This window comes from Ambystoma mexicanum, chromosome 5q, assembly GCF_040938575.1.
Source record: "Ambystoma mexicanum isolate Mex_15411 chromosome 5q, UKY_AmexF1_1, whole genome shotgun sequence".
NCBI lineage: Eukaryota > Metazoa > Chordata > Amphibia > Caudata > Ambystomatidae > Ambystoma > Ambystoma mexicanum.
In genome coordinates this window covers 614,246,529-614,265,697 of record NC_090933.1, presented here as the reverse complement: position 1 = coordinate 614,265,697, position 19,169 = coordinate 614,246,529, and the positions used below count along the sequence as shown (strand labels likewise).

General features: G+C 44.0%; 1 protein-coding gene across 2 annotated transcripts in view; it reads right to left on the bottom strand.

Annotated features, from left to right (window-relative positions):
• LOC138497547 (UDP-N-acetylglucosamine transporter) overlaps window positions 1-19,169 on the bottom strand; it is a 338,062-nt gene that overhangs the window by 87,219 nt on the left and 231,674 nt on the right. Inside the window, exons 6-7 of one of the 2 annotated variants that reach the window (XM_069621089.1) lie at window positions 15,807-15,925; window positions 1,504-1,580 (exon numbers count right to left, since the gene is read on the bottom strand). In XM_069621089.1, coding sequence (XP_069477190.1) covers window positions 1,551-1,580; window positions 15,807-15,925 — 149 coding nt within the window. In that variant the 3' untranslated portion in view covers window positions 1,504-1,550. The remainder of the gene's footprint in view (window positions 1-1,503; window positions 1,581-15,806; window positions 15,926-19,169) is intronic. The other variant, XM_069621088.1, reaches the window with a different exon arrangement.

Below are 19,169 nucleotides of genomic sequence, written 5' to 3'. Positions count from 1 at the left end.
GAGGCAAGATATCCGCCCTCTACAAACTCTTGGAAAAGACTAGCCCATAGTCGAAAGAGAGATACATGGTAAATTGGGAGAGGGACCTAGGGCGCCCCTTGGAGCCAGAGACTTGCAACAAAATATGGGCAAGACTTCACAAAAGCACCCAATGTGTTACCAATAGGGAAGGGGGATATAAGGTGTGCTTCAGGTACTATATCACACCAGCCCAACTGTACAAGGTGGGCGTAAGCCCATCACCGAACTGCTGGAGAGGTTGTCCGTGAGAGGGATCGCTATTTCATCTCCTGTGGGAATGCCCTAAAGCAGCACACTATTGGAAAGGGGTACTGACGCATATCCAAGCTAATCACAGGTCTCAGTATCCCATGGGACCCCGGAATTATTTTGCTGGGAGACACAGGGGATAGGGCCTTGCTGCTGTCGGGAAATGCAGCCCGCTTGTGTACACACCTGTTAACAGCTGCCAAGGTAGCCCTCGCCCGCCTTTGGAAGCACCCGTAGGGTCCCTCTATCCCATTATGGTGGGCCAAGTGTTGGGACATTGTCATAGCAGAAAGGGTCGCTGCACTTCGCATGGGCAACCTCGATCCCTTCCGAAACACTTGGGCCCCATTCATGGACTATGCAGAACGCTACCCAGCCCTCACGCAAAAGCCTCCTACCGCTTGTTGGCTAGACTGAATGACAAGTCGAGGCATCCTCCCCCACACAGAGCTCTTCTCGGCCACCCCTGGTTCCACGGCCAAACAACACTGTGAATGAAATACATGTTAATTTTATGATTTTTAGTGTCACTACAATGAACTGTGCCATATTAAGCTTATGCCATTACCGATGTCTGTTTAATTGTTATTTCTTTGGTTAATAATAAATAAAATATATATTTTGAGAAAAAAAAAGATCAAAATAAATGATCTAACGAGGGAGTGCCTTCCCAGACACCTAAAAGCCAACAAAAAAATCATCAGGGTGCCCAAGAGGTCGGAAATCTCTTCTCTAAACCTATGGCACCCAGGCACCGCATTTTGTGACTCCACGGCATTGTTTGACGTACTGAGTGGCAAGTTAGCAGCACATTTTGCAATGTAATGCCCATCAGGCCATCAGGCCACCAACACTGCCTAAGGATAAATAATGCACATTTCTGTTCTTGCCAGCACAGTGGTGTGGCTGGGTTGGGTCAAATCATTTACCCAGGATCACACAGTTTGGTTAAGCAGTGAAGCCAGAATGTGCCAGCAACTTACCACATACCTTCCAAGCTCTAATTAGTACACATATTTGTTTTGTGTTTCAAAGAACACAAATCACTCGAAGCAACCACCTTTGGGGGAGCATTTGCACCACCCTGAATATAAGACTACAAGTGACAGCCCCATAATACAACCTGTTTGCAAAAGGCCTTTTAAATATTGTTCGATTCTTGTAAGGCGTTGCCTATGGCACCAACACAAAAGATTTTTTTTAGTATAATAAGATGGGCTATGCTTTTCTTACCTCTCTGGTGACTCTTCGTTTGTTGTGTGAAGGTTCACTCTTTCCTGTTATCGTCCTCTACAGACACATTCCAATGTCTACAAAACAGACAAAGAGCAACTGATTACCCACAGCAATGTGCTTAAGTGGCTGGAAATATTTGTCCCACTGGAACGGATAGGAGAAATATTACTGCCAGCCACTTGATAACAACGAGCCCTGCAATGAGGGACAGCATCCGGGCCTTTCAACCTTTTCAGTTGATAAGGGCCATGAGCCTCAGGGATGTCCACAACAACTAGCCCATGTTGCCAGTTTGCAGTGTTATATAATAACACAGCAATTTATGTATCTGTATATACTTTTGTCCTGGGGCTTAATGCCTTAGATGCATTTGCAGGAGCCCTTCCAGCCGTCACTTCCCTTGGGGTATACAGAAGTGTTATCAGCTTGTTGCCTTTTCACACGGGTTCCTCCACAGCAGGCACTTGCTGACATAGGATTTATAGCTTTTCAGTGGGTATTATTGTTTCAACTTCCTGCTGCCCGGCCGTTCAGTGATAATCGGCGGCTGTTGACCCCCAGATTATTTCTTCGTCATTTAATTGGGTAAAATAGATGCGACATGTACTGTGATGTCATCATATGGTACTTATTATTTTTGAAACTGGTCCCAGAACGTTGGCATGTCACAGTGTTCTATCAGATTATCTAGATGGATAGCAGTGTGCTTTAAAACTGCAGTTATCTGACATACAAAGACATTCCAAAACGTTCCAAAATGGATCAGGTGTCAATGGAACCCTGGCTTTCAGTCTCGTGATTAAATGCTCGTGGCACCTTAATCACGAGACTGAGGGATTAGCTAATGGCCTTCTGCAACACTATGCTGTTATTAGTGCAGGCCTGGGTGCTTAGAAAGTGGGTGGAAATAATTGCCACTTCCAAGCACCCAGGCCCGCACTAATAACAGCTTGGTGCTGCAGAGGGCCTTTAGCTAATCCTTCAGTCTCATGATTAGGGTGCCACAAGCACCTTAATCACGAGACTGAAAGCCAGGGTTCCAGTGCACCCTGATTCGTAATGGAACGTCTTTGTAATGCCCATCAGGCCACCATAGGGTGACCAAATTAAAAAAGTAAAACACTGGGACATGGCAACTAACATAAAAGTAGCACTAACTCTTGAAAGTGGCTGTCAAAGCACTACACTTCAGTAGCATTTGGAGGAGAAGGGGGTTTAAGTGTTGCTGTTCAAAGAAGCACATATTATAATAAATTTATTACAAACTGGCACTATCTTAATTTGTAAAATAAAACATTTCTTCTGTGCAAGATTGTGCATTCCTGCCTGCAAGCCATAAAGGCCTACTACAAAAAACCTAGACAACTACCGTTTCCAATGGGAACATAATCTTGAGAAAGGGGGACAGAGCACCAAATACCAGGACAGTCCCGGCAAAACCGGGACGTCTGGTCACCGTAGGCCAACAACATATCCTGCTTGCAGAGGGCATTTTAAATATTCTTTCACTCTCATGATTAAAGCGCTTGTGCCACCTTTAAGCACTAGTCTGAAAGTAAATGTAAGGAGCCTTCTGTAGCAGGCTATGTTATTAGTGCGGGCCTGGGTGCTTAGAAAGTGGCAGTAAATAATATTTCTCCCGCCCATATGGGCGGGAGAAATATTATATACTGCCACTTTCTAAGCAGCTAGGCCTTCAGTAATGACATAGCTTGCTTGCTGTGGGCATTTTAAATTTTCTTTCAGTCTCGTGATTAAAGCGCTTGTGACACCTTAAATCACGAGACTGAAAGAAAATAAAAAATTCCCTCTGAAAGCAGGCTACGTTATTACTGCAGGCCTGGGTGCTTAAAAAGTGGCCCATACGGGCGGGAGAAATATTATTTACTGCCACTTTCTAAGCACCCAGGCCTGCAGTAATAACATAGCCTGCTTGCAGAGTGCATTTTAAATTGTCTTTGAGTCTCGTGATTAAAGCGCTTGTGACACCTTAAATCACGAGACTGAAAGAAAATGTAAAGTGCCTTTTGTAGCAGGCTATGTTATAAGTGCGGGTCTGGGTGCTTAGAAAGTGGAAGAAATAATATTTCTCCCATCCGTTCGGGCGGGAGAAATATTATTTCCAGCCACTTTCTAAGCACCTAGGCCTGCAGTATTAACATAGCCTGCTTGCAGAGGGCATTTCAAATATTCCATCCTTCTCGCGAATCACAAGAAGGAAAGAATATTTGAAAGACAATCTGCCAGCATGCCATTTTACTGTGGGGCTGGGTACTAGCAAGTGGCTGGAATTAATATTTCTCCCACCCAAACGGGCAGGCGAAATATTTCTTCCTAGCCATGGACACTTGCTAACACCCAGCCCCGCAGACAAGGGGCTCGCAGAAGGCCTGCACCCTCCTCCTTCACCTCCCCTTAGCACCCCAGCATGACTCCTTATCTCGTTTTGAAGCCGGGTCTGTGAGTGGAGCTGGGGTGCTCCTGCTGCAGTCTTCTCCACATGACTTCGATGCCGCCCCGGGTTGGGCTCATACATTGATACAATGTATTTAGCCCAGCCCGGGAGCTTCTACCTGCACACTGTCAGTGCACCGAGCGCAGAGTTTAAATAAAAAGGCACAGTAATCTGTGCCTTTAGGCTCTGTGCTTAGTGCCATGAATCATATCGCAGTTTCTGCGACATGAATATAAAATTAAAAGGCAAACCAGCGGTATTGTATCGCAAATTGCGATGCAATACCGCTTATTTTATGCCTTGCCCAACCTTTGGTATAAGCTTGTACTACAGAGTTTTGGTAGTCTGTTGAGCAGCCAGGCTTATCTCAAGAGGGGTCAATATGAGCTGTAGTGGAGTTAGACAGAGATTTACAGTTACAAGTATTCAAATAAACTCTTACACTCATGGTTTCTTGAATAAACTATTATTAATTTATCAGTCATTTAGAATAAGCCTTCTTCAGAATGGAGCAATATAATAGTAACACTCAAATACACTTCATGCAATACACACTCATCTCTAAATCATTAGATACCCTTTTGGGATGGCCCACAGATACTACCTACACCCTCAGGTGACTTCAGTTGCTAGGGTGCTGGGGACATTAATATATCACTGTTTCATTTAGAATCATATAGTAAGTCAAAGGAAAATATTATCTAGAACATATAAGAGACCACAAATATTCTTAAGCAGGCAAATACTTTTGGAGCCCTCCAGAAAGAGTCATTCAGTACAATAGGCAAGGCCAAAGTGAATGGGCAAAGGTCTTGTATAGGATGAAGCGCTTCTGGTAGGTAAATGGAAAAGTCTTTGCACAATGTTTGAGAAGTCTTTGGAGAAAAGAAGAATCAAATGCAGGACCACAAGCTGATTAGACTTGTGAGTAGTAGAAGATGCAAGCAACTCTACAGCAAGAGTTAAGTTCTCTCAGACTTTGTACAGTACCTTTAAAGATGAAGAAAAGATGCAGCAGATGACTCCTGTTCCTGTGCAGCTCTGCAGGTCTCACTGTTGCTAGGCCTCAGTCGTGGGGACAAGAGGGAGGACATTGGGGGACTCCTGCAATGCACTGCGAGGGTCAAAACTCGCAACTGGCAAACTTCACTTTCAGTGGCTGTTCAGTGTTTCAGCTCCTCGCGTCTATCGCAAATACCAACACCGCGGTTCCTGGATGTCGAGATGCACTTTCCTTGCTTCTGGGGTCCTGCACTCTGTTGCCCTCAACAGAGTGCAGGACCTCAGAAGCAAGGAAAGTGCATCTCTGTGCGGCTCTGTCAGTCCTGCTTCCTGGGAGTCCGGAGGATCTTCCTGGAGCACTAGGGCAGCTTAAAAGCAACACACACATCTGGTGTTCCTCTCCCTGGCTATACGGTTTCCAGCAGCAACTCTGTGGAAATTCAATCAGCTACATGATGGATGTCCAGATGGCTTACTTTGGAGTTGATTGGTCCCACCAACTCCAGGGGAGAAGTCGTCCTTGCAGGGGCTTCTCTGTCTATGCAAACTTGATGTTTCAGCACTGCAGCAGGGCTTCACCAGGCAAACCAATGGTCCAGGAGTTGTAGCAGGCGTCCTCTTCAAGTTCTTCTTTGGTTCCTTCATCCAGTGGTCGACACTGCCTTCCAAGCCAAAAGCCTCGCCTTTTATTCAGTTCTCTCCCATGAATTCCAGCCTAGCTGTCAAGTCACCCAGCAAGGTGGCTGTCCTTGCAGGACAGTCAGTCGGCCAAACGCCACAGAGTGCATTTGGGTCTCCTAGGAGACTAAGCTCAGGGAGTTTTGGGCACCTCCCTCACTTCCTGCCCACCCCAGACACCCTGGAGCCAGAGGCGGGCTTCACTCGTGAATCCTGCCAAAGGCAAAGCGAAAAACGGGACCAAACCTGGTTTGGCACGCAGAGTAAAGCTCAAGAAGGAGCTTTCCACAAAGAAATGTAGAAAAAAGAAGACGGGGGCCATTTTGACAAAAATTGCACCCTGGGGTGCTTTACTGCGGCTGCGAACGTATCCCGTGGTAAATGCACACCATGGTAGTTAAAACGAAACCATTGTCACCAGCCATTCAGTGAGGCAAGGGTAACACAAAAATGTTACATGAGAAGCTAGACAAAGGGGATGCTATGTAACCCCTCCAGCACCGTATGGTAAGATAGTGTGTGCTGGGTCTAGAAAGTTACAATTGTAAGTAAAGTCAATTTCACTTTACTGCTCTTGGAAACAGTAGTTTATCCAAGAGACAGTATTTAAACCGTTGGGAAATCTGAAAGACTTCCCTGTGCCACTGCACTGAAGGTGCTGTGTGACCCAAAGTAAAAGATGATGCCTATGGAGTTTGTTAGACTCCACAGCCAAAAGAAACACAGTGTATAAAATCATATTAAAATACTAGAAAAGGGTCACATTCTCTCCAGGTAAAAAAAATCAAGTCCTCAAAATCAAGCAAAGTTGGTGGGGGTCTCTAAGGTGGAGGGAATTAGCACATATCTGATAATTCTCCCTAACACCCATACAGCAAACTAGGATTCCTTGGTGGCATTATGACAGCCTACATGTGGGAAGAAAAGGGGCCAAATTTGGCCGAGATATCATATGTAACAAAAAGGTTACAAGGGATTGAATGGCGACCTGCCAAAATGACCAAAAAGGGCTTGGCACGGGGGGAAGAGTGGGGATGGTGAGGGGGTGGCGGAGATCCTTTGCAGTTAAGGGGTTAAGCAAGTTTTTACCTTTTTTAAAAACTATATAGGGTATAACTCCTGGACCCCTCCCCTACCCTCTTTCTCTCAAAACCAATGACCCATTGCCACTGATGTAGTGGAACAGCTGTGCTTTAAAACTGCACCATTTGTCTTCCTACCGCAAATGGACTATTGGGTGGTACTCTATCTACTGGCAATGTACTTGGCAGAATGTGAAAATGCAATATACAATAACATTTTCTGAAACGCATTGCCTGCCCCACAAATATTAGATTCAGACGCGAGATGTCAAAGCACTTTTCCGAACGTTGCAGGTTGAGGGTTTAGGGGCAGCCATTGATGTTTAGGTAAAGCCTTTTGATATTGGTGGATTTTGACATTTAGATAGGATGTAGAATTTGGCCTAGACATTGTTGTAAGCAACAGGCTACTGAACAAAAACAAGGTCATCCTCTCCTGGAGAACAGCGACTTCTTAGCTGCAAACCTCCCATCATTTTAGCAGTGCCGATAAATTATCCCAAAAAGGGCAAAGCCTTCAAAAAACATATACAGAATGGTTTGTCTTCACTTTAAGCTTAAGGTTCCAGTTTTTGAGTGCCTCTTTTCTGTGACGCCATCCTGATTTCCACAGGTGCAGGTTCCACAAAGTGTTTGATTATTTAACAGTGCCTCCTAAAGTGGGGCTTGTCCTCCAAGAAAACCCCCACAGCAGAGCCACACTATCTTATATGGGATGCAAGTTTGTGAATGCAAACCCTACACAGACCACAGACGTATTTTTAAACTTTTAAAGCTTCACCGATTATTGCTTTAAAATGGAATAGATGGCCCTGGTGAGGTCTCCGAGATAGGAATGTTTAGTATTCATGAATCTTTACCCCTGCAGTGAACATTGTACAAAGAAAGAAAGAGTCCATGCACCACAAAATGGAGCCATCACAGGGTATAAGAATGCAAGCTCAGAGGTCTCTCCAATGGAGAGAGGGGTAGGGTCATCAGATGCCAAAATAAGAAAAATATTGTAAATACTGCAGCTCCCTTGGGTGCACGGAGGCTTAAGTGGGAAAACGGAACTGAGGAAGAAGAGTGGTTGTAACTGTTAAGATGAATTTCTGAGCTCTGACTTGGAGGGCAGAGGTTCAGAAGGCAAGCCTAGTTTCTTGGAACAGGGTAACCTCTGGACAAGCCAGACCAATCAGGGTAGCTATGGCAGGCGATCAAAACTAGGTCTCAGGAGGGCTGAGGGTGATTGAAGGACCTCAATGAGCACACAAAGCAAGGACACTTACCAATTACTCCAGACAGGTGTTATATAAAAAATATAGACACATTTATTACAAGGCCTTTGCAACATAGACCATAGCAAAGGAATCACATTAACACTGAGTAACCCAACATAACACTATCACCACAATGTATATACAAGGCCATTGGGGTCTAAAGGGGTTAAATGCACGAAATATGTCGACCACCTAGATGGGAAGGAAACAGGCAGTGCAGATAGCCTTTAGGCCCCTTTCAACATCGATAACACACCTAGCTAAGAGGCAGTCCAAGCCCTAAGAAGAGAGGAGCCTTTTGCTCAATACTACATGCAATGCAAGCACACGCAGTTGTTCCAATGGGCAAAATAGGGTCTCTTCAGGGGTCTCTAGCAGCTCGGGAAGGTGGATGAGGCGTTGAAGAACAAGTTCCCACTATTCAGGGAGGAACTCCACTTGAAGGCAGAGGCAGTTCCAGAGTGCAGGATGGAGTCGCTAGTTCGCACTAGCAGTGGAAAGGAGAGGGACCGCAGGGGCCACTTGTGCGTAAAAGGGGCCCTTGGCGCCAGGGGCCACCGGTTAGTGTTGTAAGTACTCACCGGTCCCAGGCACACTTTGACCCAAACTTCGCGCGTTCAGTCCACTCGGGTTGCAGGTTCGAGCGTGACAAAAAGGACGTCTCTGCTGCTTTCAGTTCCTGAGATACAGCGATGATTCTCAAACGGCACAGTGGCGATTTCTCCACTCCGGGTGGATGAATCAACCCAGTTTCACTGCAGCAGGCTTCAGGGGCAAGAGGGTCACAAATGCAGCGTACTTGCAAAAGTTGTTGCCGTGGCAGGGCTACACGGTAACAGAGTTTACTCGGTCTTGGTGCACTCATCTCACTTCAGACGTGGGAATGCCAAGTGTATGAAATTCGGTGTGAGGGTGCCGGGGACACAGAGCTAGCAGTATACCAAGTTTCGAGGAAAGGTGAAGGGGCAAGATGGCCAAAGGACAGGACAAAGAACCTTGTGGCATGGCCATTTTGGAGCCAGGCCACCTATTTGTGCCAAACGCGGTTAACATGGCAGGAAAGTGTTAAAAAGAATCTGAAAAGATAGCTGCCACCAGGCCTGTCCATGACACACCTGCAGTTCATAAAAAGTCCAACGAGAGTATCTAGGACCTTTGGAAAATGACTATAGACCCAAGTGTGTTGTATGGTAAGATACAATGCACACTTGTTACATAACTGTTGCAACATGGGAAAAACATGGGAAAAGGACTAACGGAAACACAGTCTCCCAGTACTGAGTGTCTTAAGGGCATGTCAGTTTCCCCATAAAAAGTGAGCAAAAGCCCACAGGAGTGCAGCTGAAGGCTGTGCTTCTCTGGCAAAGTCAGTCAATGGTGTCTATACAGCAGCAAAACGTTTGGGGGTGTACACATGGAGGGAAAATTACATACAATTATGAAATCTTTCCTAACAGTAACCACCATGTACACCTAGGGAAATAAGCATACATGTCAAACTCTGATTAGTCAAGTGTAATATCCTGCATAGGGTCACCCACTCAGGACTATTTAAAATGGGCCAGAGGCAGGACAAGATTCTCCAAATGTAAAATAATGTCTAGCACCATTGTACACATGATATGGTCTTGACCCACCTTGGAGGATTACTAGAAACACATTTACCTCAACATTAACAAGATGCTAGCCTAGCATCTGGTCCCTGACACTAAAGACACAAGTGCTGGGTTTTTTGGGGTGAGGAGACCTGTATCAGATATGCAACATTATATTTCAATAGCCTTGTTAATTGTAAAAAAAAAAAAAAAAAAAGGGACATAGTAAGGAACTGGTTGGGAGGGGGCCGAGTGGAGGCACCTGGATTATCAGAATGGAGAATTGGGATGGACTGCAACATGGAATTTGATAAATTAATATATAAACAAAGGGGCTGCCCCAGGAAACCGGTCTAGAACGGTACATTCAGCCAACATAACGTGGCCATATTTTGTGAAGGTGTCATAAGCAATGAGCTTATACTTGAAATAAACACAGCCGTTCCATCCATCTAAAGGGCATGTGAGAGTACGGGGGAAATTGATGGGAAGTTCCACTGGGGTTTCGTTACTTTATGTATTCATCATTTTCTTACAAAATGCCAATAAAACTATTCAACCATGATAATACAATTAACAATGAAACGAGGAAACCACAAAGAATGTCCCAACCTCTCTTGCAAACCTTTGTATGGCGTACTAACTGGCTCAGTTTTTTCATACCAAAATGTAACTTTCATAATTAACCCACGGCTACACAGCTGCCAGGCCTACACATTCAAAAGGGTGATCTCCTTAGAAAAATATATGCATTACCAGTTGTACCACACCCCCAACCCAACACACACAGGTTTTTCAGTATTTGCAACTCTGTCTAAGGAACGGTATCTTGACCTTGTTCTGGCCAGTAAAAATTCAGCGTCACCAATAACCCATGTCCATTAGAAATGTATAAAAACTCTTATGCAAATACCGTAAGTCACCTCACGATTTAGACATGCCTACAATTATGCGGCACAGCCCATGCCTCCCTTAAAAACGTATTGTTAGGCAAGATTGTATGCAGTACCTTTAGGGTGTACTACAACAACCCTGACTTCCTGGCAATAGTAACCCAACCTTTGGTATAAGTCTGTATTACACAGGTTGGTAGTGTGGACGAGTAGCCAGGCTTATCTCAAGAGGGGTCAATGTGAGCTGCGGTTCTCAGTGACAGGTATTCAGGCAAACACTTATAAACAGGGTTTCTTGATAAAACAATTGTTAATTTATTTACCAGTCAGTTAATATAAGCCTTCTTCAGAAGGGAGCACTGTAAACCACTACACAAATATATACTTCCAATTTACACACTCTCAGAATCAGTAAATACCCATTTGGGATGGCATACAGCAGAGACCTGCACCCACAGGTGACTTCAATGGCTAGGGTGCTGTTGACATGAATGTATTACTGTAGACATTCAGAATTAGTTAAGAGCAAGTAAAAAGGAAAAGATTATTAGAGCAAACAAGAAACCACAAATATTTCTTTAGGCAGGCAAATACTTTCAGATACCCCAATAAGAGTCATTCAGCTAAAACAGGCTAAGCCAAAGTCAATAGCCCAGAGTCTATATGGACTGAAGCACTTCTTTGAAGGTAAGTAGAAACGTCTTTGAGACTGCAAGCAACTCTACAACAAGAGCTAAATTCTCTTATACTTTGTACAGTACCTTCAAAATGAAAAGATGCAGCAGATGACTCCTGTTCCTGTGCAGCTCTGCAGATCCGACTGTTCATGGGCCTCAGTTGTGGGGACAAGAGGGAGGACGTCAGACGAATCCTGCACTGCACTGGGACGGTCAAAACTCGCAACCGGCAAACTTCACTTTTGGTGTTTGTTCGGCGTTTCAGCTCCTCGTGTCTACTGCAAATAGCAACACTGCGGTTCCTGGCTGTTGAGATGGACTTTCCTTGCTTCTGGGGTCCCGCACTATGTTGAGGGGGCTCAAGCTTGGTCAGTCCTGCTTCCTGGAAGTCCGGAGGATCTTCCTGGAGGTCTTGGCCAACTTAAAAGCAACGCACACAATCTCGTGTTCCTCTCCCTGGCTATACAGTTTCCAGCAGCAACTCTGTGGAAATTCAACCAGCTCCGAGATTGATGTCCAGGTGGCTTACTTTGGAGATGATTGGACCCACCAACTCAAAAGGGAGAAGACGTCCTTGCAGGGGCTTCTCTGTCGATACGAACCTGGCGTTTCGGCACTGCAGCAGGGCTTCACAAGGCAAACCAACGGTCCAGGAGTTGCAGAGTCCTCTTCAAGTTCTTCTTCGGTTCCTTCATCTAGTGGTCGACTCTACCTTCCAAGCCAAAAGACGCACCTTTTACACGGTTCTCTCCCTTTCATTCCAGCCAAGCTGTCAGTCACCCAGCAGGGTGGCTATCCTTGCCAGACAGTCAGCCAGCCAATAATCACAGAGTGCATTTGAGTCTCCTAGGGGACTAAGCACGGGGAGTTTCGGCACCTCCTTCATTTCCTGCCTACCCCCACAAACCCTGGAGCCAGAGGCAGGCTTCACTCGTTAATCCCGCCAAAGACAAAACAAAAGGACCAAACCTGGTTTGGCGCACAGAGTCAATCTCAAGAAGGACCTTTCCACAAAGAAATGGGGAAAAAAGAAGATTGGGGCTAATTTCACTAAAATGGCACCCTTTGGGTGCTTTACAACAGCTGCGAACGCAGCCTGTGGTAAATGCACACCACAGCAGTAAAAACAAAACGACTGCCACCAGCCATTCAGTGAGGAAAGGGTAACATAAAAATGTTACTTGATAAGCTAGACAAAAGGGGATAGTAGGTAACCCCTCCAACACCCTATTGTAAAATAGTGTCTGCTGGGTCTAGAAAGTTACACATATAAGTCAATTTCACTTTACTGCTCCTGGAAACCGTAGTTTATCCCACAGAAGGTATTTAAACCTTGGGTAAATCTAAGAGACTTCCCTGTGTCTCTGCACCAAAGGTGCAGTGTGCCACAATGGAGTTTGTCAGACTCCACAACCAAAAGAAACAGAGTTCAGGAATCACATTAAAATACATGAGAGAGTGGGGAAAAAGGGTCTCACTCTCTCCAGGTTTACAAAAAACAAGTCCTCAAAATCCAGCAAAGTTGCTGGATGTCTCTAAGGTAGAGGGAATTGGCACATTTCTGAGAATTTCCCCCTACACATATTTACAAAGCAAACAATCCAGATGGTGCTTTTACACGTCCCTTTACAGCAAAACTGGTTTTAGTCCATGTAATTTTGAAGTTGGATGGGCAGGGTCTTCCTTTGCCAATATTGGAACCCTTGCAAGTGGCGCTCCGCACAGGAGGAACCAAGCTGGAGCTCATGCAGTTCTGTGTAAAACTAGGATGGAGCTAGACAGCCCTACAGTTAAGTAGTTTATCAGTAAGTTTTAATGTCCTGAAAGATAGGAAAATGCACCCATAAAATAACAATTGGGAGTACAAATACTCCCAACAACAAAAAGAAAACGGACACAAAGGAGCCTGCCTCCCCGCTTTCACTCCCAGCTCCAGGCTTAGGTTGTGACCAGTAGTACACATAGTTCCACAGGAAAAAATACTATTTCTGCCTATTCCAAATAGATAAGTATCTTTTAATGTGCATGAAGAACTAGGTGCAAAGAAATATTTATTCAAAAAACATTACTGCTTTAGTTAAAACATAGGTTTACTTACTTATAAAATACTCCCATTTACTCATTAAAAAAATCTTTCACTCTAATGTAAACAATAGGGAGTAAATTGCTCCCACTTCAAAATCTTATCTGAAGCACTGGAGCTAGATAAAGGTGGCACCTCTGCTCTAATTCTTCAGCGTGTATCAATGACCTTCAAAACTAAGCCATTGTATGCTACTAAAGAGAATTGGACAAGTGAGGCTGGTCAGGCCAGCTCTGTCATGGTACCACTCATTCCTCCCAGACCACACTCAAGTGGTAGGTATTCCCCTTAGCTCACTGCTATTCACCACAGCCTTTTCCATGTGAAATCCCAGAGGGCTCTGCCTTATCTTTTCTGTTTCTAAGAAAAGTATATACAGGTTACCACTAATCCATATCATTAGGTCAAATGGTCAAGGTTTCTACAATGATGCCGAGGACACGCTTTTTCTCAGACTTCAAGGTCCTAATGAAACATCAGCAGAAACCCTGCAGAAATGCGTACTAAGACTTAAATAACTCGATGACAGACAACTTTCAAATTGAAATTCAGTAAAACAGACTATGCAATTTTGGGATGTATCCTTTACACTCAGAGCCAAAATATGATACAAACTTGTTGACACCACGCAAGGACAGAGACGCCTGTTTGAATTCCTAGATAAACAAGAACGCATAACTGCGTTGGCGGCTCTAGTTACCGTGACAGGGGATTGACCCTATCAATGGGGGTGGGGGAGGGGAATTGGGGCCCTCTCAACTTGGGGCAGGAGGCCTGACATGGTACTTGGAAGTTGGGAGGGCCCCTGTTCCTGTCCCCTTCTACATGTGGTTGGCTAACTTGCAAAGTACCACTTTTAATCATACCACACATGCCGAAAAAATGCAGGCAAGTGTTCTCCCTTGGGACCAAAGAACATGAAGCCAGTGGAAAGTCGCTCATGGCAGGCCAGCAATCCAGATACTCATCCAACAGCATATGAATTTGGAAAGAGACTGACTGCAGCGGGATGGCATTGCGGGATACCAGCGAACCTGCGCTCGAAATGTGGCAGAGCTTAAGTAGACCTTTATCGTTTCCCCATCTCTCTAACACAGCCTCTGGGGAGAGCAAGGTAATCAGCTGGGTGCCAATGGAAGAGGGAGGAGAAACCACAAACTCAAACAGCTGTAATCAAACTTGGTTTACCACAAACTCAAACAGGTATTCAGCCTCAGTGAGGTAACTGGGGCCAAAGAAACTGCAATTCAAGAGCATCTAGAATAATAGTCGCAGTGACGTAACTGCGACTACCCAGTAAATCAACCCAACTTGGAACAAGATTTCAGAAAATAAACAATTGGAACAACAAGCCTCAGTGAAGAAACTGACTTCCCAGCAAAAAGCTCACAAGAAAACAAAGGAAATACATATCTGCAAGTCATTTTTGAATATATAAGGACTTAAACAACGATCGGGTGGAACTATCAGACAGCATTATGTTTGACATAAATCTAAAGCAAATTAAATGGCATTGACCTATAAATGTTTGAAGATACAAACACTATTAAAAACATGCTGAATTAGACCACAGCGTGGAAACGGACTCTTTTTTATCCTCTTAGTGGTATAAGCGCCAACCAGGGCTAAAACCCCATTAGTAACTAATTCTCATCATCCTGACCAGTTACAGGATATAGCCCAGGAGGCAGCTAACCACAAATTCAAATATACAACAAAATTGGGAACAGCGCCAAGCAGTTGCAGAGTGGAAAATAACTTTTTTTCTGCAAGAAAGATAAAATGACTGCTTTTATGATAGCCAACCAGACTCTAGACAGTAGGGGGTACTGATCTCTATTGATCATTGTGGTATTTATGGAAGTCTCGTCTCAGGTGGAGGGAGACCCGGGGAAGATAAGAGATGCATGGCCCTTAGTTTCACCCTATTAAAGTGCTTAATAAAAACCCTTGAAGCTCCTTTAAGAACTGTTGTGTTCTTGAGGCCACCTGAGATTACTTTCAGATTGGACTATGCTAATAACATTTGGGGATTCCCGACTATGCATTGGACCAACAATGGGAAGTGCAATCTGAATTCTTCTAGAGTAAAGCATTGTTTTAAAACACGTATCATTTACACACATCTTTACACAGTCTTGCAGTTTTATACAGCAAACAGATTTCACCCCTATTCTGTGACCCGAATACTAGAATATGCCGTTTGTGTTCTTAAGTTCCCAGGGTAAAATTCTCATGCTCGGGAGGAAGAACCTTTCCTTGCCAGGATGCATTCAAATCAAACAGTGTGCCATTTGGACTGAGAGCAATTCCCACCCACGGTAACATTCAAGGAAACATTTAAATCTTCTCTCATCTCATACATCCAACCTCCATTCACTAATGCTGCCATATTTGCTGTGATTCAGACACTAGCGGCAAGATGTCCGAATGGGGTGAACGTGGTGCTCTATAAATTCTCCTTTACATACCGAAGTTGGAGCATGGCGTCTGCTTTTCCAATTTCATCATTCTATTATCATTTTAAAAGCTCTAATACAACTTAATCCAGAACGACAAGCATTTAACAGTACCTGCAGAACCACAACTGTCCATGTAAGTTTGTTATAACCTTGAAAAAATCCGCTCTGAGATATGCGTTCTCCATCATAAATATATACACCCATCAAACCGAATATGCCTCCAAAACACCCTAGAGGAATGAAAAAGAACAGTGCATCAACAACACATTGTGAAAAAAACACACTTCAGAGTTAATTAGAAAAGTCACAGAACAAACGACTTCAAGTAAGTGAGAACATTTTCTAAACATAGGTGAGACAAACAATACATCTCAATATCATTTACTTTCTGAATGCTCCTATAGCAGTTTATTACAATAGCCATTTTCACCTTCACTGTGCCACAAACCACCCTCTCTCTGGGTTTCAGCTAGCACATCTCTAGAACCGTCAAAGAAGGGACATGTAGGCTAAAAACAAGGACATGCAACAAGCAAACATACCATGAAAAACTCTGGTTCCAAGTTGACAGTCAAACAGAGGGACACAAGCTAATTATCCGTTACATACAAGCAAGTGACAGTGTGGGGTCAATATGTGTAAAGGTGAAAAATGGTGCATAGTTTCCCAGGCTGTGGCTTTTACTGGACTTGTGGGCAAGGGGTTTCTCCAAGATATATAAAGGCCAAAAACCATCTAACCTGCCTTTGCCTTTCTGAGAACCTGAAAAAAAAATACAGTTTATGATCGGAGATCAGTTACGGCATGAGGGGGCAGAAAGAAAGCTGGGGGTGTGATGGACCAATCACCTGTGGAGGGTTGCATGTATGAAATTGCAGAAGCAGTGACAATATGGGATCCTGGACAAGCAGCTGCTCGCCGGGAGGAAAGTTGTGACTTGCAGAACCACTTAAAAACTAATTTGCAGTCTCCCAACACCACAAACAGTCCACTTGAATGTTCTGTTTGCTTTGGCGGAGATCCAAGGGATTCTCATCAACTAATAACTTTACATTAACTTGAGAAACCACAGAGGACAATTTGCAACATCTAACTCACCCCTAACCAAAGCTGAAGAACTTGGGGCCATTTCCTCACTACATAAGGGAAAGGCTACAGGCCGAGACAGCCTTCCAATCTATCTTTATAATATTCATAAAAGTCTTTGGCACCTAGAACAGAAGCTTTGTTTGCAAATGCTAGGGAAATGGCAAGCCTCCCAGCTTCCATGAACCAAGCCAACATTGTAGATATGCATAAACCTGTGAGGGATACCACGAACTGTAGCTCTTCTAGATCCATTTTCATTACTTAACATGGATGCTGAGATCTTGGAAAAGTGCCCGACTCTGCAAATGGAACAGCCCTTATCCAAACTAGCGCACAAAAACCAAACCGGGTTTGTTGTTGGCAGACACTCCTCTAATAACATGTGGCAGTTTCTTAAATGTATTGATTGGACCAGCCAAATTGGAAAATACTATGCGATCCCTTAATGCTGAAAAAGTCTTTGATAGTGTCATGTGGGAATATAGCTTTCCAGTTCTGATCAAATTTGGCATTGAGGGATACCTTATGGATATAATAAAATTGTTATACCGACAACCAAAGTATCAGTGGTCACAAATGGCCGTACTCCACTTCCCCACCCCCTCCCTTGCACTGTTTGCAGGTAAGTGGCAGGGATGCCCTCTTTCCCCACTTTTATACGCTCTGGTGATTGACCTCTGGTGAGTAAGAGACCAGATTTGCATATAGATTGAAGGGCACAGAATTTCACTTTATGCGGATGAGGTCCTACTGTTTAACATTCACAACTGGAAACATATACCTTCTATAATTGATAACCCCAAGGGGTTCAGGTCTGTGGCTGGTTACAAATTAAATTGAAACGTCTGAAGAAATCCCACTTTGGATAGAAATTCCATGGAACCCTGGGAGACCAGCACATTTTAAACTACAACTACATGCACTTAAGTATATAGGCATACAAATCTGCACTGATGACAAGTCATTTGTGTCAATTAACTACCCCTAAACTGGGTTCAAAATTAAAGCCAATCTAGAGAAACGGAATGAACTTCCACTCTTACTAATTAGACCCATTAACTCAATTAAAATGTACGCTGTGGCCAAGATAGTCTATCTGGGCCAAAGGATCCCGGTTTCCATGCCTATGAAAATGGTTTGGGATCTAGAAAAACAAAAACCGGGACACAGAAAAGCTTGAATTAGTATACAGGATTCTAGAACTGCCAGCTTCAGGAATGGCTGCTTAGGTGCTGAGCTCCTGTGCCAACTGTAGCTATTTGAATACTATCCATCTTCATTATGGCTGAGGAATCACTTGTGATTAAAACTGTTCAACCAGCCAAAAGGCAGAAAGGAGAGGAGGAGGGACGAGATGACAAGATCTTGGACATGCTTCACAGATTGATGGCTGAAATGTCTGACATCAAGGTAAAGCTGATCACCTCTGTAGAGAGATACTTGGACCTTACCTCAAAGGTAGTTTCTATGGAGAAACACCTTACAACAGTGGATGACCAGGTTACTCGTTTGGCGGATCGAGTCAGACATCTGGAAGAGGTGAATGAGAAATTGTCATCAAAACTTTCTGAGCAAGAACATTTTTCAAGGCGCAACAATTTGAGGATTGCTGGTTTTCCTGAAAATGCTGAGCATGGTAATCCTATCGCATTCCTGGAGAAAGCACTTGTTTCCATGCTGAATTTGGACCCGAAGCAGCCTTTGGAAATTGAGAGGGCACACAGGTCGCTTGGTCAGAAGCCCACCCTGGGCCAGAGACCTAGACATTTTATTGTAAAGTTTCTGAGATACCCAACAAGAGAGCTCATTCTGAGAAAATCCTGTGAAAATGGTGATCTTGCCTGGGGAGGACACAAAATAATGATTATTGCTGATTTGAGTAAAGACATTATGGAGAAAAGGAGATGCTTCCAAGTAGCTAAGGAGAAAGCAAGAAGCAAACATCTTAAATACTATATGATCTACCCTGCAATACTCCGTATTGTGGTTGAAGGCAGAGTACATTCATTTATGGATTGCAGGCAAGCTGAAGCCTTTTTAACTGACCTGGATGTGGAACCTATGGAAGCAAGTACTGCACCTACTTCTCAAAAATCTACGCAACAACAGAAAAAGAAAAGGGATAAATAATAGTACTGAATTGCGCGTGTTTGTTTTATTTATTGTTGTGTGGTATTTATTTTTATTTTTACTTATACTGTAATATTTCTCTCAGAAATCTATGGGTTTTTTTTAATGTCAAACCGTTAGTTTAAAACGGTTTCTTTTTCCTCAAGCACTGTTGTAAATTCGGCATGGCCATGGGAATCTGTTAGAAGAAGGTACCTTCTGTGTTTACTTGTAAGCGTGCCGTACGTGATGCGGTGCATGGCGTACTACGCATTG